This window comes from Zalophus californianus, chromosome 5 (assembly GCF_009762305.2).
Source record: "Zalophus californianus isolate mZalCal1 chromosome 5, mZalCal1.pri.v2, whole genome shotgun sequence".
Classification (NCBI taxonomy): domain Eukaryota; kingdom Metazoa; phylum Chordata; class Mammalia; order Carnivora; family Otariidae; genus Zalophus; species Zalophus californianus.
Genome location: NC_045599.1, coordinates 60,178,799 through 60,199,850, shown reverse-complemented (window position 1 = coordinate 60,199,850; position 21,052 = coordinate 60,178,799). Strand labels below are relative to the sequence as shown.

The following is a 21,052-nucleotide window of genomic DNA, read 5'->3' as shown; positions in this document are numbered from 1 at the left end:
GATAGTTTCAGGAAATAGATCTATTGGGGAGAAAAACTGAAAAAAAAATCTTCAACTTCACAAATTTTTAAAAAGAAGGCCTCAGCAAAGTTCAGAAATATAAATCAGGATATTTATACCAATTTGCTATAAAAAATAAAAATTTCACATAAGGGAATTATTATCTTCATATGTTACTTTTTTCTTTTCTTCATTCTCCAATAGCTTTACCGAAATCCAACCTCATTAAATGCATTAACAGTAATTTCACATCATTATAGTATAAAGGGAATAACATGAAAGGCAAAGTGCTTAATATTCACAATTTAAAAAACTGTAAAATACAATGTGTTGAGTATGGTAAGATACAAGTAGTATGTTTTCAAGATTTCTTTAAGATTAAAGACCAAATATAATACTATATTATAAACTATGTTTTTAAGAATTAGAAATACATTGTATATAATTAAGTAAATTCAGTAACCATCGTTACCTTTAATTTGCAATTTAGCACAAACCTTTTTAAATGACTTCTGGAATATATTAATATACATATAATCAACCATTATCACCAAGTTACATAATCTCCAACTATGATTATAAACATATAAATTCCTATTTCATAGTATTTAAATTTCTCTTCTGTATCATGCTTCATTCTCAAGTTGAAATTGGAATAAAATAAAATTCCATGATACCCTGGAATGTTCACAGCGTGTGACTGAGGGGGAAAACTTATTACTTACCGGAACCAACCACTCTTAGGAAGTAAAAATATTTTTTCCTAGAGGCATTCAAATGCTCAAAATTCTAGAAGATCCTACAAATAAACTCAAGCCCCAGTTACTTTAATTCTAAAAGTCTTCAAACATTTTTAATGACTTCCTAATAATTTTTGCTATAATACAGAAGTCAAACTAGAAAATCTTACTAGAAATTAGTTTACTTAATTAAAAACCTGAATTCCTTTCTCACTGAATACTCCTAGTAAAATTATAATTTAAAAAATAATAAAGAAAAGGTTATAGAGAATTAGAAAAAAATTTTATCTCATTCTGGAATCATAACTAGAATGCTAGAAGAGAAAAACAAATACTAACCACTGGGTTAGGGTCTTTCAATAGACAAAAAACCTTTAGAACTAAGCAATTTGAGGGACACCTGGGTGGCTCAATCAGTTAAGCACCGACTCTTGGATTTCAGCTCAGGTCATGATCTCAAGGTCATGGGATCAAGCACCACATGGGGCTCCACACCGAGTGTGGAGCCTGCTTTAGATTCTTTCTCCCAATCCCTCTGCCCCTCCCCCACTCACTCTCTCAGATGCACCCTCTCTCTGTCTCTAAATAAATAATATAAAAAATAAGTAAACAGAACTAAAAGCAATTTGGAAATTTGGGGGGGGGGGGCAGGGATACCATTCAGTAAATCCCTTGCCAGACAATCTTATAGATTTCAAAACACAAGTCACTTGTGGAAAGAAATAAAAGAAACCTCACTTATAGCAGTGTGAGGACACCCTGAAAGGGAATACAGTGTACCTTGCATTCCCTAAATAGGAATAAGTTTACTTCACACACCCCAGCAGGATGAAGAAATAATTTTCCTTGCCCAGCAACAGCCCAGCCAATGAGAATTCAGCGAAAACAGCCCCTTCCAGCTTCGTCCCCTTCCTCTAAAGGCAAGTCCCTGGCCTCCATTCTCTGGACTTGCCAATGGTTGGGTCACCAGTTTGCTTGTACTGAACTCCAATTCCTCTGCTAATCTTGAATAAACTCATTGTGCCAGTAAAAAAAAAAAAAAAAAAAACTGGTTCTTTTATTTTTCAAGGCCAACACATTAAGAGCAACTGGTGTATTGTGGCAGTTATTTATTAACACTATCCTCATAGTAACCTCAAAGACTTCAGTAGTTTTTCAAATGTTTATTTTACTCAAAGCAACACACATTCAGGAAGAATCTGGCTGTAACATCTATTTTTACTTCAAAATTCTGGACTTCAATCTTCTAAATTTCTCTCTCAAAAGCAAAATAAAACAAAACTTGGTATTGCAGTATCTGGTCAATTGATAACGCTTTCAGAATAACTACTCTGTCAAGATTTTATTTTGCTTACATTCCAGATGAGAGCTTTCTAGTCAAGCTCCCGCAAAGTTATACATATAAACATTCCATTCTGATTCATCAAAAATTCAACGAAAAAATAAAGTGCAAATCTTCAACAACTAAGCAACAATTTTGAAAATTCACGAATAATTTTTAAATGCATGAGATAGTTCCGTACCTGGTAACATGGTAAATATTCTATGAATATTCATTCGTATCATTATTTACCAGTTGATACTTTTGCCTTTTTTTATTAATTATTAATCTTAGATTGCCATTAAAAACTCTTCTCATTGGGTTTTTACCCCTCATACTTTCATCAGTCACCTTTCAAGCATATGTAGTCTACTAGACTGTTGAAATTCATCCTAGGAAATGCTTTAATTTTTTTCAACCTTTCTACATACAGAAGACTGCTCCCTTTCTCTATTCATGGCAAAAAAGATATTAAAAGCATTTATGAAGTTAAACGAAACTTAAAGGTCCACCCAATCCAACTATTCCTGTTACAGATAAGAATATTAGGACCAGAAAGGTAGAATAATTTGGCCAAAATCACAAACACTACTTCACTATGGCAGACTGGAACTACTCAGTACATCTTGCAAAATCCTGTATGATAAAAAAAAATGCAGCTAATTTCAGTCTAATTTCTTCTAGTGAGGGGCAGCTTAAATTTGCCAAATAATTCAGTTATACTTCAGCTCTGCATAGGTGAGGTCCTTTAACAAAGACCCATAAACAGTTGATGAGAGTGCTATTAATTATAAACCATCTCAGTAAATGGGACTACTTTGTCAAAAATAAAATGTATTTAATAAAATCTAAGCAAAATTTTAGCATGATTTCTTAACACTGGTAAAATACCAACATCAGAACTTTCAACTTGCTTGCCAAACCACCTTGGGGAATCTGTGATTAAAGTATTTTTCTTTTTTTCCCCATGATTTATTTATTTGAGAGAGAGAAAGAGAGAGAGAGAGAGAGAGAAGGGGAAGAGGGAGAAAATCTCAAGCAGACTCCCTGCCAAGCATAGAGCCTGACTCAGGGTTCAATCCCACGACCCTGAGATCATGACCTGAGCTGAAATCAAGAGTCCAACGCCTAACAGACTGGGCCACCCAGGCATCCCTAATGTACATTTTTCTAAAGAGGGCAATCAAATTAAAATTTCTTATGTAACCCATAAAAATGGAAGGAAAGGAGACATATTATGGATGTTCAGACATGTTAAATGCTGTAGTCAAATCTAATTTTTAAATCCCAACTAGTGTCTATTCATTTTTTAGTTTCAGTTGCGACTTAAAAAGTACATCTGACTAAACCTAAATAACTCTGATAAATTTTTGGTACATAACTTTTCAATGTTTATATACATATGAATATATATACAAACTCTAATACAGATGCTATTTTTAAAATAAAATTGGCATCACGTTGTATATGAGAGTGTATCATGGGTATTTTCTTATATCATTAAATATCCTAAAAGCATCATTTTTAGTGGCTAACATTATAATTAATTCAATCATACCCCATTCTTAAAAACTTAAGATTATTTCTAACCTTCTGTTATTTCAATAAACACCATGAAAATCAGCCTTATATATAAATCCGTACCTGCATCCCTGATATTACCTTGGGATAAATTTCTAGAAATGCAATTGCTGAATAACACTGAGTCAAAGGGTATGAACATAAATATCACAACATTGCTTTCTAAACTATAGAAATATCATTAACCCAGAACAAATCAGACCCTAGACATCCTGATAAAGGTTCTTCTGTTACATTAACATCAAGTCTTTCGCCCACATCTCCATGCCAGCTCACAAGGAATAAAACTTCTTTGACCAAAAAGAAAATCCTGTCTCGAGTGAAAAATAAAAAAACACAATGAATGGTGCTTGAGCTTATTTTTATAGACCTTCTGAACATGCATGTGCCTCAACATAATGGGTCAACAATACAGAGGTAAAAAGTTCTTTGAATACAAAAGTTAATACTGAAAAACTGTCAAAAAACACAGTGAAACTTCCCTTATAATGTTTTCCAGGGAATAACATTTGTTCTTTTTTGGGGGGGGGGTGGATGCAGTGGGCAGAAGGAGAGCGAGAACCTTAAGCTTGAGCCATAAGTACTTTCCAAAAAGTACTTCAGCTTGACGTTAGGCTTGATCTCACAACCCTGAGATCACGACCTGAGCCGAAATCAAGAGTCAGACGCTTAACTGACTGAGCCACCCAGGCACCCCCCAGGGAATAATATTTCTAAAACATTGTTCAAAGCAACGAATTAGGAAACATGCTTTTCTAGGCCTTAGAAAGAACTTTTTAAAACAATGCTATTTGAAGACAGAGGCAACAGAGAAGACATCATAATGAAGTTTAACTGTGTTTTCATTTTAAAAATTGGGGAAAACCCAAAATACTTACTTTGTAAATAGTGCAAAACCATCAATACAAGACTATAGCTGCTTAAAGTACCACGACTGGCATCATTTATCTCATGGTGACTCGCCCACTTCTTAATCACCAGTACTAACGGACGAACTCGATTTTCAACTGAAAGTGAAATTAAAACTTAAAAATGGTAAGGAAATATTATGGTGTCTTTGAAAGCTTATAACATTTCCCAACTACAACAAAAAGAGCACTGCCTCCCTATTTATTAAACATTGTGTTCACCATAAATGTGTCTTGCTTTAAAAAGGTATCTTAGTCACCTTTTAAAAATTATTAATTATTAAAATTTGTTTTATTGACCTGTAACTCCAGTAGTATATAATTTTAGTGTAACAAAATATTATACATGTAATAAAAGACACTATATATAAACATATTTAAACAGATGTCAGTATTTATTACATCTTTAAAAGGAATAAAGAATGAAGGATAGAGAAGGCTGATTATTATTTGGAAACAAAAAACTTACGGTATGCATAAGTTCTGAGAAGGAATGTGTTTCTTATTCCAACAATATTGTTTACATTCAAGTCGAATTCCACACAACTATGAAAAAGAGAGAAATACACTTTAGCGCAAGTGTTCTGAAACATTAGCTCAAGTGTTTTGAAACAAACTCCCTAGTAACTAAATTAATATTCATCTACCCTATGATGCAAAAATAGCATGAGCCCAAAGACCAAATACTTTAAAATGAGGCACTAAAGAAATAAGAATACATACTCAGTACATATGATTTAGTGTATATTAAAAATATAAAACAGGATTACAGTTGCGAGATCCACAATGTACTACATTAAGTCTCCAATTATCCCTAATAAAACAAATTTTAAAATTTTGCAGTCCTGTCCAGATAAACAAAATTATGTGACCAAAAACATTTCTGGCCAAGTTATCCCACTGAGTTATATAGTCTCAATTAATTTGGAATTAAAGTGTCATTTGCTTTAAAACAACAGAAATAGGGGCGCCTGGGTGGCTCAGTCGTTAAGCATCTGCCTTCGGCTCGGGTTGTGATCCCAAAGTCCTGGGATTGAGCCCTGCATCGGGCTCCCTGCTCAGCAGGAAGCCTGCTTCTCCCTCCCTCACTCCCCCTGCTTGTGTTCCCTCTCTCGCTGTTTCTGTCAAATAAATTTTAAAAATCTTTTAAAAAATAAATTAATTAATTAAATTAAAAAATAAAACAACAGAAATAAAATGCCAAATAAAGTACAGGTGAAAAAAATAGAAGAAGTCTATACATTATATTCCCCCCAAAAAGGATAAGACATAAATAAGATATAAATTATAATATCATACCAAATTTAGCTACTGATACCTGGGAAGAACAGTCAAACACATAACAGAAGGGTTACTTCTTTGAAAACAAAGATATCATGCAATTCACAATTTAGAAAATAGGGCAATAATGATAGGATCTACAAAGAAAGGCTAAATCCAAAATAAAAGGAAAGATTAATGAAAATTACATTATGAGGCCCAACTTCCTCTGCACACGGAGTTCTCTATGAAAAGACTGCCTAAAATAAAAACTTAACAAAATCCTTTCTATGAACTTTTAATTATAAAAATTGAAATTTACCAATTCAGATTTTCTTGTTTTGGGAAATGAAATACTATAATCTTTCAATCAACCATGCATATTATTAAAAACAGATAGTAGTAGTAACATGTCAGATATCATATATATATCTGCCTTTGGGAATTTATGGAAACAATGGAGATACATTCTTCAATTGCATCTGTGAAAGGCTAACACTGAAACCAGTATAACTCGATAAAGAGGAAAAAACAGACGGAAACCAGTTTGCAATTAAAAACTTTTCCAAAAATATGACTTCAGAGCTTTAAAAATATCCACAGTACTTGCTTCAAATTCTACTTCTGGAAATACTAAAGTAATCTTATATATAGGAAAAAAGTTTATGTACAAAATGCTTATTCTAACAGGGGAATAAGTAAGTTAATCACAATATATTCACTCATGAAATATTACTGTAAAGCCATTAAAAATGAAGCCAGAAAATAATCAATGATATAAGCAAATATTCATGACGTATGATTAAATAAAAAAGTAAAATCTCAATTTTAATTTTAAAAACTTATGCATTCATATGCATAGAAGAGGGACTGAAAGTTTTACACCAAAATGTTCACATCACTTAACTTTGGGTGTTAGAAGTAGACTTTCTTTTTTTTAAAGTCTGTATAGAAAATATAAAATGGTGTTTATAAAACACTTAACGATGAAAAAAGTTTGTATAATAATGTTAAACAGAAAAAGAAATGCACCCAACTAAGGAGCACCCAAATACTTAAAGCAGTTAAAAACAAACATAAAGGAAATAATTGACAGTAATACAGTAATAGTGGGGGACTTTAAAACCCCACTTACATCAATGGACAGATTATCCAAACAGAAAATAAACAAGGAAACAGTGACTCTGAATGACACATTGGACCAGATGGATTTACCAGATACATTCAGAACATTCCATCTTAAAACAGCAGAATACACATTCTTTTCAAGTGTACACGGAACAGTCTCCAGAACAGATCACATATTAGGCAACAAAACAAGTCTCAACGAATTAAAAAAGATCGAAGTCATTCCATGCATCTTTTCTGACCACAACGCTATGAAACTAGAAGTCAACCAAAAGAAAAAACACTGGAAAGAGCACAAATACATGAAGATTAAATAACATGCTACCAAACAATGAATGGGTCAACCAAAAAAATCAGAGGAAATCAAAAAATACATGGAGACAAATGAAAATGAAAACACAATGACCAAAAATCTTTGTAAAGCAGCAAAAGTGCTTCTAAGGGGGAAGTTTATAGCAATATAGGCCTACCTCAAGAAGTAATAAAAATCTCAAATAAATAACCTAAACTTACACCCAAACAAGCTAGAAAAAGAAGAACAAAAACCCAGAATCAGTAGAAGGAAGAAAATAATAAAGATTAGAGCAGAAATAAATGAAATAAAAACTCACACCAAAAAAAAAAAAACCAATAGAACAGATCAGTGAAACCAGGCCCTGGTTCCTTGAAAAGATCAACAAAACTGATAAACCTTCAGCCAGACTCGTCAAAAAAAAAGAGGGCTCAAACAAAATCACAAATGAAAAAGGAGAAATAACAACAGCACAGAAATACAAGGGATTATAAGAGATTATGAAAAATTATATGCCAACAAATTTGACAATCTAAAAGAAATGAATAAATTCCCCAGAAACATATAACCTCCCAAAACTGAATCAGGAAGAAATAGAAAATTTGAACAGACTGATTACCAGCAATGAAATTAAATTAGTTATCAAAAAACTCCAAACAAATAAAAGTCCAGGACTAGAAGTCTTCACAGGCGAATTCTACCAAACATTTGAAGAAGAGTTAATATGTATTCTTCTCAAGCTACTCCAAAAAAATAGAAGAAAAGGAAAACTTCCAAATTCATTCTATAAGTCCTGCCATTACCTTGATACCAAAACCAGATAAAAATACTACAAAAAAATAGAACTACAGGCCAATATCTCTGATGAATATAGATGTAAAAATCCTCAACAAAATATTACAAAGCCAAATCCAACAATACACTAAAAAAGTCATTTATGACAATCAAGTGGAATTTATTCCTGGAATGCAAGGGTGGTGCTCAATATCTGCAAATCAATAAATGTGACACATCACATCCATAAGAGAAAGACTAAAAACCATAGATGCAGCAAAAGCACATGACAAAGTACAACATCCATTATAATACAAACCCTCAACAAAGTAGGTGGGGTGGTGAAGACATACCTCACCATAATAAAGGCCATATATTGAAAAACCCACAGCTAACATCGTACTCAACAGTGAAAAACTGAAAGCCTTCCCCCTAAGACCAAGACCAGGATGCCCACTCACCATTTTTATTCGACAGAGTATTAGAAGTCACAGCCACAGCAATCAGACATGAAAAAGGAATAAAAGGCAACCAAACTGATAAAGTAGTAAAACTTTCACTATTCGCAGATGACATACTATATACAGAAAACCCTAAAGACTCCATCAAAAACTACAATAACTGATAAATGAATTCAGTAAGGTTGCAGGATACAAAATCAATGTACAGAAATCCATTGCATGTCTATACATTAATAAGGAAGCAACAGAAAGAGAAATTAAGATACAATCCCACTTACAATTGCACCAAAAAGAATAAAATACCTAGGAATAAACTTAACCAAGGAGGCAAAAGACTTACACTCTAAAAACTATAAAACACTGATGAAAGAAACTGAAGATAATACAAATAAATAGAAAGCTATTCCATGCCCATGGACTGAAAGAACAAATATTATTAAAATGTCCATACTACCCAAAGCAATCTATCTAAAGATCTAATGAAATCCCTATCAAAATACCAACAACATTTTTCACACAACTAGAACAAATAATCCTAAAATTTGTATGAAACTACAAAAGACCCCAAATAGCCAAAACAGTCTTAAAAAGAAAAACAAAGCGAGAGGTACCACAATTCCAGATTTCGAGTTATACTGCAAAGCTGCAGATACCAAAACAGTCTGGTACTGCCAGAAAATAGACACACAGATCAATGGAACAGGACAGACAGCCCAAAAACAAACCCACAATTCTGTGGTCAATTAATCTTCAACAAAAGAGGCAAGAATATGCAATGAAACAAAGACAGTCTCTTCAATAAATGGTGTTGGGAAAACTGAACAGCTACATGCAAAAGAATGAAACTGGACCACCTTCTTACACAATACACACAAACTCAAAATGGATTAAAGATCTAAATGTGATACCTGAAACCACAAAAATCCTAGAAGAGAGCATAGGCAGTAATTTCTCCCACATCAGCCATAGCAACATTTTTCTATATGTGTCTCCTGAGACAAGATAAATAAAGGCAAAAATACACTACATCAAAATAAAAAGCTTCTGAGCAGTGAGGAAACAATCAACAAAACTAAAACAATCTACTAAATGGGGGAAGATATTTACAAATGACAAACTTATACAACTCAACACCCAAAAAACAAAATCCAATTTAAAAAAAATGGGCAGAAGATATGAACAGACATTTCTCCAAAGACATACAGATGGCCAACAGACATGTGAAAAGATGCTCAACATCACTCATCATCAGGGAAATGCAAATCAAAACCACAATGAGATACTACCTCACACTTGTCAGAATGGCTAAAATAAACAAAACACAAGAAACAGTAAGTGTTGGCAAGGAGGTGGAGAAAAAAGAACCCTTGTGCCCTGTTGGCAGGAATGCAAACTGAAGCAGCCACTGTGGAAAACAGTATGGAAGTTTCTCAAAAAATTAAAAATAGGACTACCCCATAATCCAGTCATCACATTACTAGGTATTTACCCCAAGAATACAAAAACACTAATCTGAAAGATATATGCACCCTGATATTAACTGCAGCATTATTTACAATAGCCAAGTTTGGAAGCAACCCAAATTTCCATCAAAAGATGAATGGATATATATATTATCTCACATCTATATGTATGTATGTGTACACACACACACACACACACACACACACACACACAGAGGAATATTACTTGGCCATAAAAAAAATCTTACCATTTGCAACAACATGGATGGAGCTACAAGATATTCATAATACTACTAAGTGAACTAAGTCTCTCAGAAAAAGACAAAGACAAATACCATATAATTTCACTCATGTGGAATAAAAAAACAAACAAATGAGCAAAGGAAAAACAAATGAGAGAGACAAACCAGGACACAGATTCTTGTCTGTAGAGAACAGATGGTTACCAGAGGCGAGGGGGATAGGGGGAATGGGTGAAATACGTGATGGGATTAAAGAGTACACTTATTATGATGAACACTGAGTAATGCACAGAATTGTTGAATCACTATATTGTACACTTAAAACTAATTAACTGTACGTTAACAATACTGGAATTAAAATTTAAAACTTAAAAAAAAAGAGAGAAGGCCTGGTTTGTTCAGTAGGCTAAGCATCTGACTCTCCATCTCAGCTCATCTTAGGGTTCTGAGTTCAAGCCCCACACTGGGCTTCACATTGGGTGTGGAGCCTACTTAAAAAAAATTTTTTTTAATTAAAAAATTTAAAAAACTACAAAAAAAAGAAAGGAATAAAATTTTTACATAATGACAACTACAACCATATATTTTTTAAAATGATTATAATAAGCTAATAATTTTATTTATGTTTAGTTTATCTCCCTATAAAGTATTTGGTAAAAATTCAATAAATATTTATAGATTGGATGGATACTTGGATGAATGGAGAGGAAGGTGTGAGCCAGGTATATATCCAAGGATTTGTTTAAAATATATATATTCAGTCAATTCTAATTATTTGCAGTAGTTATGTTCTATAACATCACTGTAAACACTGAGTTAGTGAATACAAAACCAGAGCTGCTAGGAAAAACAAAGGATTAGGTTTCCACAAGCCTTCAGTCAAAACATTTTCATCAATCGATCAAAACCTAACTTTTTTTTTATGTGTTTCCATTTAAAGACAACTTGTTCACTGACAATGAACTCACGGCCAAGTGCACTATAACTCATGTCTGAACAAAGCATATCTAATACATGTATTTCCTCCATAAGGCACATCAGAGCTTTATACAAAGAAACAATAGACAGTAACTCAGCACTATGCCAGGGGGCCATTTTAAATAGCAAAGGCACTCATAAAAAACACCAAAATGTAAAAAACATGGCACTAACTGGACAATGAAAAGAATAATCGCTTACAGTATAAGAGGTGAAACAAGAAGGCAGACTGTTATTGTTTAACTTCAGTTAGGAACCTGTACATGTAGTGACTCAGAATTTTGTCCACTCAGCACATGTCTACAAATAACCATGAAAATGCAGCTAATATTAATTTGGAGGGTTACAAAATAAATTTCATCAAGTAGGCAAATTCGTAAAGAATCCATGAATAAAGAGGATCAAGTATGTATATATTTGCACTTATATTTATATAAACAATTTCAGTATTACTTTTATAAAACTGGACTAGAAAATCTAATTTATCACAATCCTATCTATTCTTTAGAAAACAACAAATCTTGTTTATCCAATGAAATAGTCAACACCTAATTTACATTTCATATTCAGATATTATATAAAAGATTCCAATCCCCATGCCCATAACAATTTCAGAACCCAGGGTGGTAGAGTGTACCAACAGATGTAATTACATTTATAACAACCCCCTTGATATAAATACACATCAAATTTCGAAATACACATAAATTTCATCAATGTTCTGAAGAGTGATTACATTTCCAAAAGGCAAGAGATCATTTAAAAATGTGAAATGTAAATATATATACATATTTTTTAATATGGATAGTTTCAAACACTCGAAATGTCAAGCAGAATAAATAAGTACAGTTAAGCATAAAAAACTGCTCAGCCTATTCCAAAAAATCATCTCAAAGACCAAATCAAGCAGTTCTAAAAACTGATGAGGATAAGCAATTACACTGTAGCATACATTCCTTAATTACCTACATCAAAAGTACATCTAAAAATGATCTAAAGCAACTGAAAAAGGAAGATTCAATAATTACTTACCTGACTTTATCCCTGAACTTCACAATTGGCACTTTTGCTCGAATCAGCTGAGGTCTCTCAATGTAGCCAGCTGAAGGATAAAAGATAATGTGAATACCTGTAAATATTTCTCAAATTCATAGTGTTCCAATACACATTTTTAAAAAATAGTATTTTACTAAACTAAAACAATTTAAGAAAACAGTCTTGGATAAGAAAGCAAAGGAAGGACATTATTACATTCTTCTAACACTGAAACTTCCAATACCATTTAGAGGAATTAATATTAAAATTCAGAAATGTCATCTAATATCTAGTAATATTCATAAAGAAATTCATCACAGCATTATACACATGAAAAATATCTAGGCTGGCAGCAAGGGGATAGCTAAATTCTAGTAGAGCACAAGGCAAAATATTATGGCAGCCATAAAAATCCTATTTATAAAGAGTCTTTAATGTGGAAAGGCCTACACATGATACATGGGGCAGTGATACATTTAAATAAGTATGATCTCTAAGTAGAAGGATACTGTACTCATATTTTTATTCCATCAGACTTTAAAAACTGTTTTTGAAAATAATACATGTCCATTATAGAAAACTAGGAAAATACAGGAATATATAAAAAAAGGAAACTGCAAACTTCTCCCAAAGGAAAAATTTCCTAATGCTGTAACTAAAGAAAAGCATAATACCAGACTTAAAAATGATAATTTTTCCTGTTATAATGCTTTTACCACCAAAATCATAAAATACGTCAGGCTTCAAATAGAATTTGTGTGCAGGAATTCAATGAGGTTCAATGAAAAATAAGATTAAGAGTTAAAAGTCTCAAGTTCCAGGTACAGGTTCTGAGAGCAATAAACAAACTATACTCCTCAGGCTAATTACTAAACCCACTGATCATCATTCTCCTTAACTATGAAAAATAACCAAAAACACTTTTGAATTAGATGATTTCTAACGTCCCTTTGTTTTTAATATTTGATTATTCTAATAACAGCTATGGAAAATCCATTTAAGGTATGAATTACTCCTTTACTTCACAAATGTGAAAACTTAAGTCCACTAAAATAAATCACTTCATTTATTTCTCTCCAACAATAGATATAACTCATCCAGGGCAATAACTTGTCACTTGACTTTGTATTTTCCAGGTCAAAGCCTGACACATAGGAGTGTCTGTCCATAAATGGACCCAGCTCTTTCCAACATCACACAGAGGGACTTAAACTGTCCACAGTATTGTGGAAACTTAAAATAATTTGAGATGGCTTAACATGTGGATTAAAATCCAGTTAGCTCACTTATTCAAGAATAAAATCTTACAATAAAATGGCCTAAGTCAATAATTTCGCTTTTTGTTGGAGTAATTCATTTATGGGCTTCATGTTCAGTGATTCTATTTTTAAAATGTGATGTCATAAACTGCACGTCATTGCAAAACAGATGAAATTCTCACTTCCCCACATGAATACTATCTGTACCACCCTTTTGGCTTTTCACAGATACTTTGCACTACAGCTATTCATATTCATGCTTTGGCTTCCCTAACAGTCTACTGAGAAAAAGAACTGAAGCTTATATATATTTGAATTCCCAGTGCATGCAGTGGGATTATTGTCTAAGTAAACTCAAAGAATTGTTATCTTTCTAATCAAGAGTTAAAAAGAATTCATTTGGAAAAAAGGATCCATATTATACCTATCCTGACCAGATAAACAACTCTTACCAGAAAATAAAGTGAGAGACATATTAAATAGTTACGTCAGATGACAGATGAACTTGAGGCATATGAAACTTACAAAGTCTAGTACAGAAGTGTTTATGGACTAAGGTGAGTATATGCCGTGCTTCAGTCTTCTGATTTACCTGAAAAAAACACTGAAAAGTTAAAAATAAAGTGTTTTTTCATTACCTTTCTAAATTTAGTGTTTTATTTTCTTAACGTTTCTCATCAAAGAGAAACCATACAAAGTAAACTTTTCTTTGGAGTTATTTTTCAGTATACATTAAATTACATTATAGAAAACATCTTTCACATCAACATTCCTAAATCAATTCCTAATTATAAACTTAAGGCAAAATTTAAAAAATATTAAAACAGTCTTATACGTCATTTAAATTTAGTATAAATGTACGTAAAGCAATCTTCTCCCGGAAAAACAAATAGAGGGCGCCTGGGTGGCTCGGCCAGTTAAGCATCTGCCTTCAGCTCAGGTCATGATGCCAGGGACTGAGTCCTGCACCAGGCTCCCCGTTCAGCGGAGAGTTTGCTTCTCCTTCTTCTTCTCCCTCTACACCTCTACCCCTCCCCCCTGCTCCGGTCCCCCCTGCTCCTGCTGTCTCTCTCTCTCTCTCTCTCTCTCTCTCTCTAATAAAATCTTCAAATAAAAAAAAGAAAAAAAGAACAGAATTTTAACTTTCTGTAACAGACTGTAAGCTTCTTAAGGATAAGGTTCAAATCTATGGTGTCTCACTGTAGGTTCTGACATGATTCAAACATATGAACAAGAGAGGATTAGTAGGATGTGGCTGGGTAGAGTTTAACTCTAATTCTGAGAGAAAGATTTAATTAAAAGTCTAGTATTCTTCACCATGTTTATTATTTCTGAGGTTTTTTTTTCAAAGTTTTTCCTTTACATGATTTCAAAGCCTAGAAACATGTCAGTTTCTTTCCTGGAATAAATCTCTTTCTGATTTGCAGTAACTAGAAGCAAATTTTGTTAATGAAATAATAAAAATATATATTATGATTCAGTAGATATTTTTTGTATTTTTAAAGAGGTGGAATGTAATAAAGCATATTAAAACTATAGTGAAATTAATCTTCGGTAATTCAGAAGAGACCTCAGCATATTAAAGAGATTGCTTCAAGTTAGCTTAATGAACACCAATTACTGTGGTATTAAGGACACACAAGAGTATCAGTTAACAGGAAATTCAAACAAACATAAAACTAAATAACAAAATTTGGTTGCTAAATAAAAAGAAACCCAAAATATCACAGAAAAATATATTCAATCACAATAGTCTTTTTTAAAAAGTCAGTGAAATCGTTTTTGTATTCCCAAAATAAGAACTCCAAACCCCATAGCAGTTCTAAAGGGGAAAAAAAAGATTAAAAATAGAATCACTGATAATTCAAACGGAAAGGAAATACATCAAAATAATACTGACACATACTCTTCTTGTTGCATCCTGGCAACATATCCAATCCAATGACATTTCAAAATAGAGGCAGAGCAAACACAGTGAAGCCATCTTACTTTAACAACTTAAAAATAAATGCTAAAAATCCCTGTTATGTGTATTTGTGCATGTGCACATGCCTGAAAAGAAAAAGCATTTCCTGACTTTCCTTGAATTACTATGAAGAGAGAATCCAAAGAACTAATTAAAACAAAACAAATTTTCTCCTTCAACGGTTTTTTTTTTTTTAAGTAGGCTCCACACCCAGCATGGAGCCCAAAGTGGGGCTCAAACTCACGACCCTAAGATCAAGAGCTGAGATCAAGAGTCAGATGCTTAACCAACTGAGCTACCCAAGGCACCCCTCTTCAACAATTTTTATATGAAATTTCTTAAATGACTTAACATGAGAAGAACACTTGCAATAAATATTTCATTACTTACTGGTTCTTCTTTAACAACTAGGCATAAATCACCATCACTGCTCCGGGTACCAAATCCATTTAAAGAGGACCCAACCAAAAAAAGTCTGCTTTCTAGAGAAATAGAATGAAATTATAAGGTATTATTTAATATTTAAAGTAGGAATGTATATACAAAGGGCATGCAAAATGGGGAAACATACGTGGAAATAACAGCTGAATTTCTCTCTGCAGCTGTGTTCGACACAGTTCTTTCTTCTTTAAATCACTTACTTGCTGCTGACATGCTTCAAATAACTCCAGTATCTGCTGACTCAACTTGAATCCACCGCAAAAAAAGTAAAAATTTTGTTCAGAAATGTAAAAGTAATTACCATACTAAGAAGTGTTGTTTTACACAGTATTTTAAATACAACATTTTAAAAATGAATATTTATTCTCCTTAACATTTTCCAAAACTACTCTTACTCAATAGTTACTTAATAACTAAAATAGTTATTAACTTTCCCAAAGTAAAGTATCATTGATAAGTCACAGAAAAGTACAGTTGGTCACAGAAAATTCTTAATGAGTATAAACCATGGGACAGCAAACTACAATTTTCACTTGCTGCCTGTTTCTGGAAGGCACATGAGCTAAGAATGGTTTTTACATTTTTAAAGGGTTATAAAAACAAACAAGTAAGGATATGCAACAGAAACATATGAGTGGCAAAGTCTAAAATATTTACTATCTGTCCCTTTAAAAAAGAAGTTTGCCCAACCCAATATTCATACCACCAATAACAAATATTAACAAACTTTAAAAAAAAAAACCCTGGTCATCTTTACCGATGCAAACCGCCCTCCTTCCCCATTTTTACAATACTGGCTTGAACCCTGTCTTCTTGTTGCCATCTATAGATAGATCTCCTTGTTCATCTACCTATCTGGCTTACACTTTCCCCTCCAACCCAACTCTTACCATCATCACAGGTAATTTCTTCATCTACAACAGGCTACATACATATCACAACATACTCCCACCATTTCCGAACTTCTCTTACTTCAATATTTTTCATCAACATTACACTCCCACAGCCATAACATGGTCTTTACAATAAAAGAGAAGAGACCTCTGAAATTTTAAATTCCAATATACTATCTTGGCTTCAATCTCCTTTCCAGTTCTTACTTTCTTACTCCCCTCATACGTGTTCCAGAACCACACAGACCTGAATTCCACTGAATCCTCCCTTTCTTCCCAGCTCATTAGCACCTGAGTGGTATAATTTCTTTCCCTATCCAGTCTATACCACAAAGTGCATCCCTTGAACCACTCTCTTTTATCATGCCTTAACATTATCCCCTTGTCTTGATCAACCTAACACTGGTCCTGAAAAATCTCACTATACAAACAACCACCTTCTAAGTTCTTACATCAGAACATGAAACTGAAAAAAAAAATTTTAAATCACAAAACTGGCATCTTTCAACTTTATAAAGTCTAGCCTAAGGTTGGTCCTTAGCATCATTCAGGCTTCCAAGCCTCTGGTTAGATTTTGCTCTCACTTTTCACCATCATTGTTCTAAAACCTTTACTACTTTCCTCAAGTCCCTATACTTACCTCATTCTCTGCAGCAAATAACTTTACATAAAGTTTACTAAGAAAATTGAAAATAGCAGACTCCTCAGCTTCCTAACTGCAAAGTTCTGCAAACTAACATACCTGAATGAATTCCATCTCTTTATCTCTTCTGTCAAACAAACTGTTCTCCCCTGTTCAAAGTTAATCCCTCTACCAATACTTGTGTTCCAGGGCACAAATACTTCCATGAGTTTTTCCATATCCCTCTTGCATTTTCAACCTCTCCCTCTCTAGGCCTTCCTCAGGGCCCATGTGCCATGAGGCACTAGTCTCACCCATCATTTAAAATGTTTTCTTAAAACAGGCAAATAAACAAAACAAAAACAGAAACAGACTCATACATACAGAGAACAAACTGGTGGCGGTCAAAAGGAGGGCATGGAGGAATAGGCAAAATAGGTAAAGGGGATTAAGAGATACAAACTTTGTTATAAAATAACTATGTTACAGGGTTGAAAGATAGGGCATAGGAAACATAGTCAATAATATTGTAATAACTTTATACTGCTGTGACAGAATAATTACATTTAATGTGGTGAGCATTTCCTAACACATATAATTGCCAAATCACTGTTGTACACCTAAAACTAATATATTATTATGTCAACTGTACTTCATTAAAAATTTTTTAATTAAAAAAAGAAAAAGAATTTTTAAATAGATGGACAAAAAAATAAAACATTTTCTTTTGTCATATTTAGAATACACATTTTAAGAAGGCACAGGCAGTCTGGGCAATTAGACAATGAAAGAGATATCATTTTTTAATATCCCTTTGATAACAATATTAATATACTTAACATTAGTATTTTAATAGTTTTTAATAACCCTCCCTCCAAAAAAACATAAGAGCAACCAGAATAAAACATATAAAACCAAACCAAAATAAAATAAAACAGGGCTAACAAATACAAAACAAATGACCACATATCACTCATGAACCCCAAAATATGAGCAATCGGGACCAAACACCAATAGCAGCAAGACCCACATGGTACCAGAAACGTTAAGAAGAAAAAAAGGAAAAAGATTTTGGACAGTCCTGAAGCCAGACCATCCAGAAATCAAATTGCCTATAGGTAGTACTTCCTTCCCCCTTCCTCAAATTGAGGAATCCAATTCAGAGTGGAACAGCAACCAAAACTGGGGGAAAGTTTCACAGGCTACATGCAAGAGTTTATAGGTAAATGCAGAGGATCACAGAAAGATCAGAAATCTCAAAACAAAGTGAAAGCTCCCTTCTAAGACAAAGCAACACACAAGCAGAAACTGCCAGGAGGAGAAATCTAAACTAAACAGTAGAGAGCCAAAAGGGGCAAAGAAAACATGGTCTAGAACTAAAATGATTCTGACTCCCAGGGGACACCTGACAATGTCTGGCAACATTTTTAGTTATCATAACTGGGGGCAAGAGGGGTGCCATAGGGTGGTCACTGGCATCCAGTAGTTAGAGGCCAGGATGCCACTAAATATTCTACAATGAATTGGATGATCCCTCACAGTAAAGATTATCTGACCCAAAATGCTGAAAAATCCAAGTCTAGCTATAAGGAAAGAAAAAGTGTCAGAGAGTATATTTCTGAATACTACATAACTACAAAAGAGGATTCCTAAAGCCATAAATCTCAGAAAGCTAGTCTGCCCAACCATTCTAATTTAAAAGTAGTATAGGAAAAGGCATCTCACTTGTATTTGTATTTGTTAAATGCAAATTTTGGAATCTCAGGGAGGTGAGAATGAGAGGACAGAAAAAACATTTGAAGAAATAATGCCTAAAAAGGACTCTGGTCAATTTTCATACAAAGTTTTTTGGTTTTTTGTCTTGTTTTGTTTTTTAAAGATTTTATTTATTCATTTGAGACAGACAGAGAGCAAGCGAGCATGAGCAGGGGGAGGGGCAGAGGAAGGAGAAGCAGACTCCCTGCTGAGCCGGGAGCCCAACGTGAGGCTTGATCCCAGGACTCTCAGATCATGCATGACCTGAGCCCAAGGCAGATGCCCAACCTCTGAGCCACTCAGGTGCCCTTCATACAAAGTTTTTATAAGAAAACTGAGAATAGAGTAACACTCCTACAGATAATAAAGCACACCAGAAAGACATGTCCACAAACTATTGCAAATTTTAACATAATATATCAGGCCAAGGCTTTTTCTCTTATGTTTTAATTTTCCAAAAAGATAAGTGACTATAAAGTATCTATACTAGTACTAACAAAAAAGAATTGGAAATCTACATTTTAAAAACTTATCAAAGGCAGCAAAAAACAGTATTTAGAAATATGTTTACAAAAAGATATATAAAACTTGTACACTTAAAATTACTAAGTACGGATGTGAGAAATTAAAAACCTAAATAAATGGAGAGCTATACCATGTTCGTGGATCAGGTAACTACTGTTAAGATGTTAATGCTCCTGAAATTAATCTACACAGTCAGTGCAATCAAAACAAAATAAAATACCCAGCATGTTTGTTTCTAGGAGTTGAGAAAGTAACTTTAAATTTTATTTGAAAGGCAAAAGACCAAGAATAGCCAAAAAAAAAAAGGAAGAAAAAAGTTGGAGGAGGGGCGCCTGGGTGGTTCAGTCGCTTAAGCAGCTGCCTTCAGCTCAGGTCCTGGGATTGAGCCCCACATCGGGCTCCACGCTCAGCGGGAAGCCTGCTTCTCCCTCTCCCCTACTTGTGTTCCCTCTCTCCTGTCTCTCTCTCTGTCAAATAAATAAAATCTTTAAAAAAAAAAAAAAAAAGTTGGAGGATTTGCCTTATCAGACTTCAAGACTTACTTATTATAACAGCTACAGTAAACAAGGAAGTATGGCATAGGCAAAAGGATTAAAAAGATAACAAAAAATACTGAAATATTTGTGAATATAATGATATACCTTTCATGTACTTCAAACAAATGAGGAAGAGAGGTATAGATGAAATAAAATTGGTAGTTATGTTGGTGGTTTTTAAAGCTCAGTAATAGGATTTATGATACTATATTCTATTTTTGTATATATTTGATATTTTCCATAAAAACCTTTTTAAGAGCATCCAAGTTTAGAGGTGCTGGGTAGCTCAGTCGTTAAGCGTTTGCCTTCAGCTCAGGTTATGATCCCAGAGTCCTGGGATCGAGCCCCGCATTGGGCTCCCCTCTCCGCGGGAAGCCTGCTTCCCCCTCTCTCACTCCCCTTGCTTGTGTTCCCTCTCTCGCTGTGTCTCTGTCAAATAAATAAATCAAATCTTTTAAAATAAAATAAAAGCATCCAAGTGTATAAAAGATTTGAAAGAAGTGGCCAGTAAAGTGGTTAATATAAAATTTTAAATAACACTTGAACAATTAAATTTTATTGATTTGCAGGACTGGCAAACTATGGCCTATAAGCCAAATACTGTCCCTGAACTGTTTTGCTGAGGCAGTAAGATAAAATAATTTTTACATGTTTTAAGCATTGTTTCAAAAAGAGAGAAAAGAAAAAAGAATATCTAACAGAGACCCCACACAGCCCACATGTCTAAAATATTTACTATTTGGCCCTTATAGAAAAAGTTTTGCCGACCTTATGATCTAGAGAATCAGTTAGGCAGATCAACACAATCCTAGAACTAATAGTAGGTATCATCCTACATATAACTACATTTCTTAGGTAGCAAAAAGAAATTT

The 21,052-nt window shown here is 33.6% G+C and overlaps 1 protein-coding gene across 2 annotated transcripts in view; it reads right to left on the bottom strand.

Moving 5' to 3' along the window:
* Window positions 1-21,052, bottom strand: part of TENT2 (terminal nucleotidyltransferase 2) — a 68,171-nt gene that overhangs the window by 24,551 nt on the left and 22,568 nt on the right. Inside the window, exons 6-11 of one of the 2 annotated variants that reach the window (XM_027605042.2) lie at window positions 15,980-16,094; window positions 15,799-15,890; window positions 13,968-14,046; window positions 12,181-12,250; window positions 5,020-5,096; window positions 4,521-4,649 (exon numbers count right to left, since the gene is read on the bottom strand). In XM_027605042.2, coding sequence (XP_027460843.1) covers window positions 4,521-4,649; window positions 5,020-5,096; window positions 12,181-12,250; window positions 13,968-14,046; window positions 15,799-15,890; window positions 15,980-16,094 — 562 coding nt within the window. The remainder of the gene's footprint in view (window positions 1-4,520; window positions 4,650-5,019; window positions 5,097-12,180; window positions 12,251-13,967; window positions 14,047-15,798; window positions 15,891-15,979; window positions 16,095-21,052) is intronic. The other variant, XM_027605043.2, reaches the window with a different exon arrangement.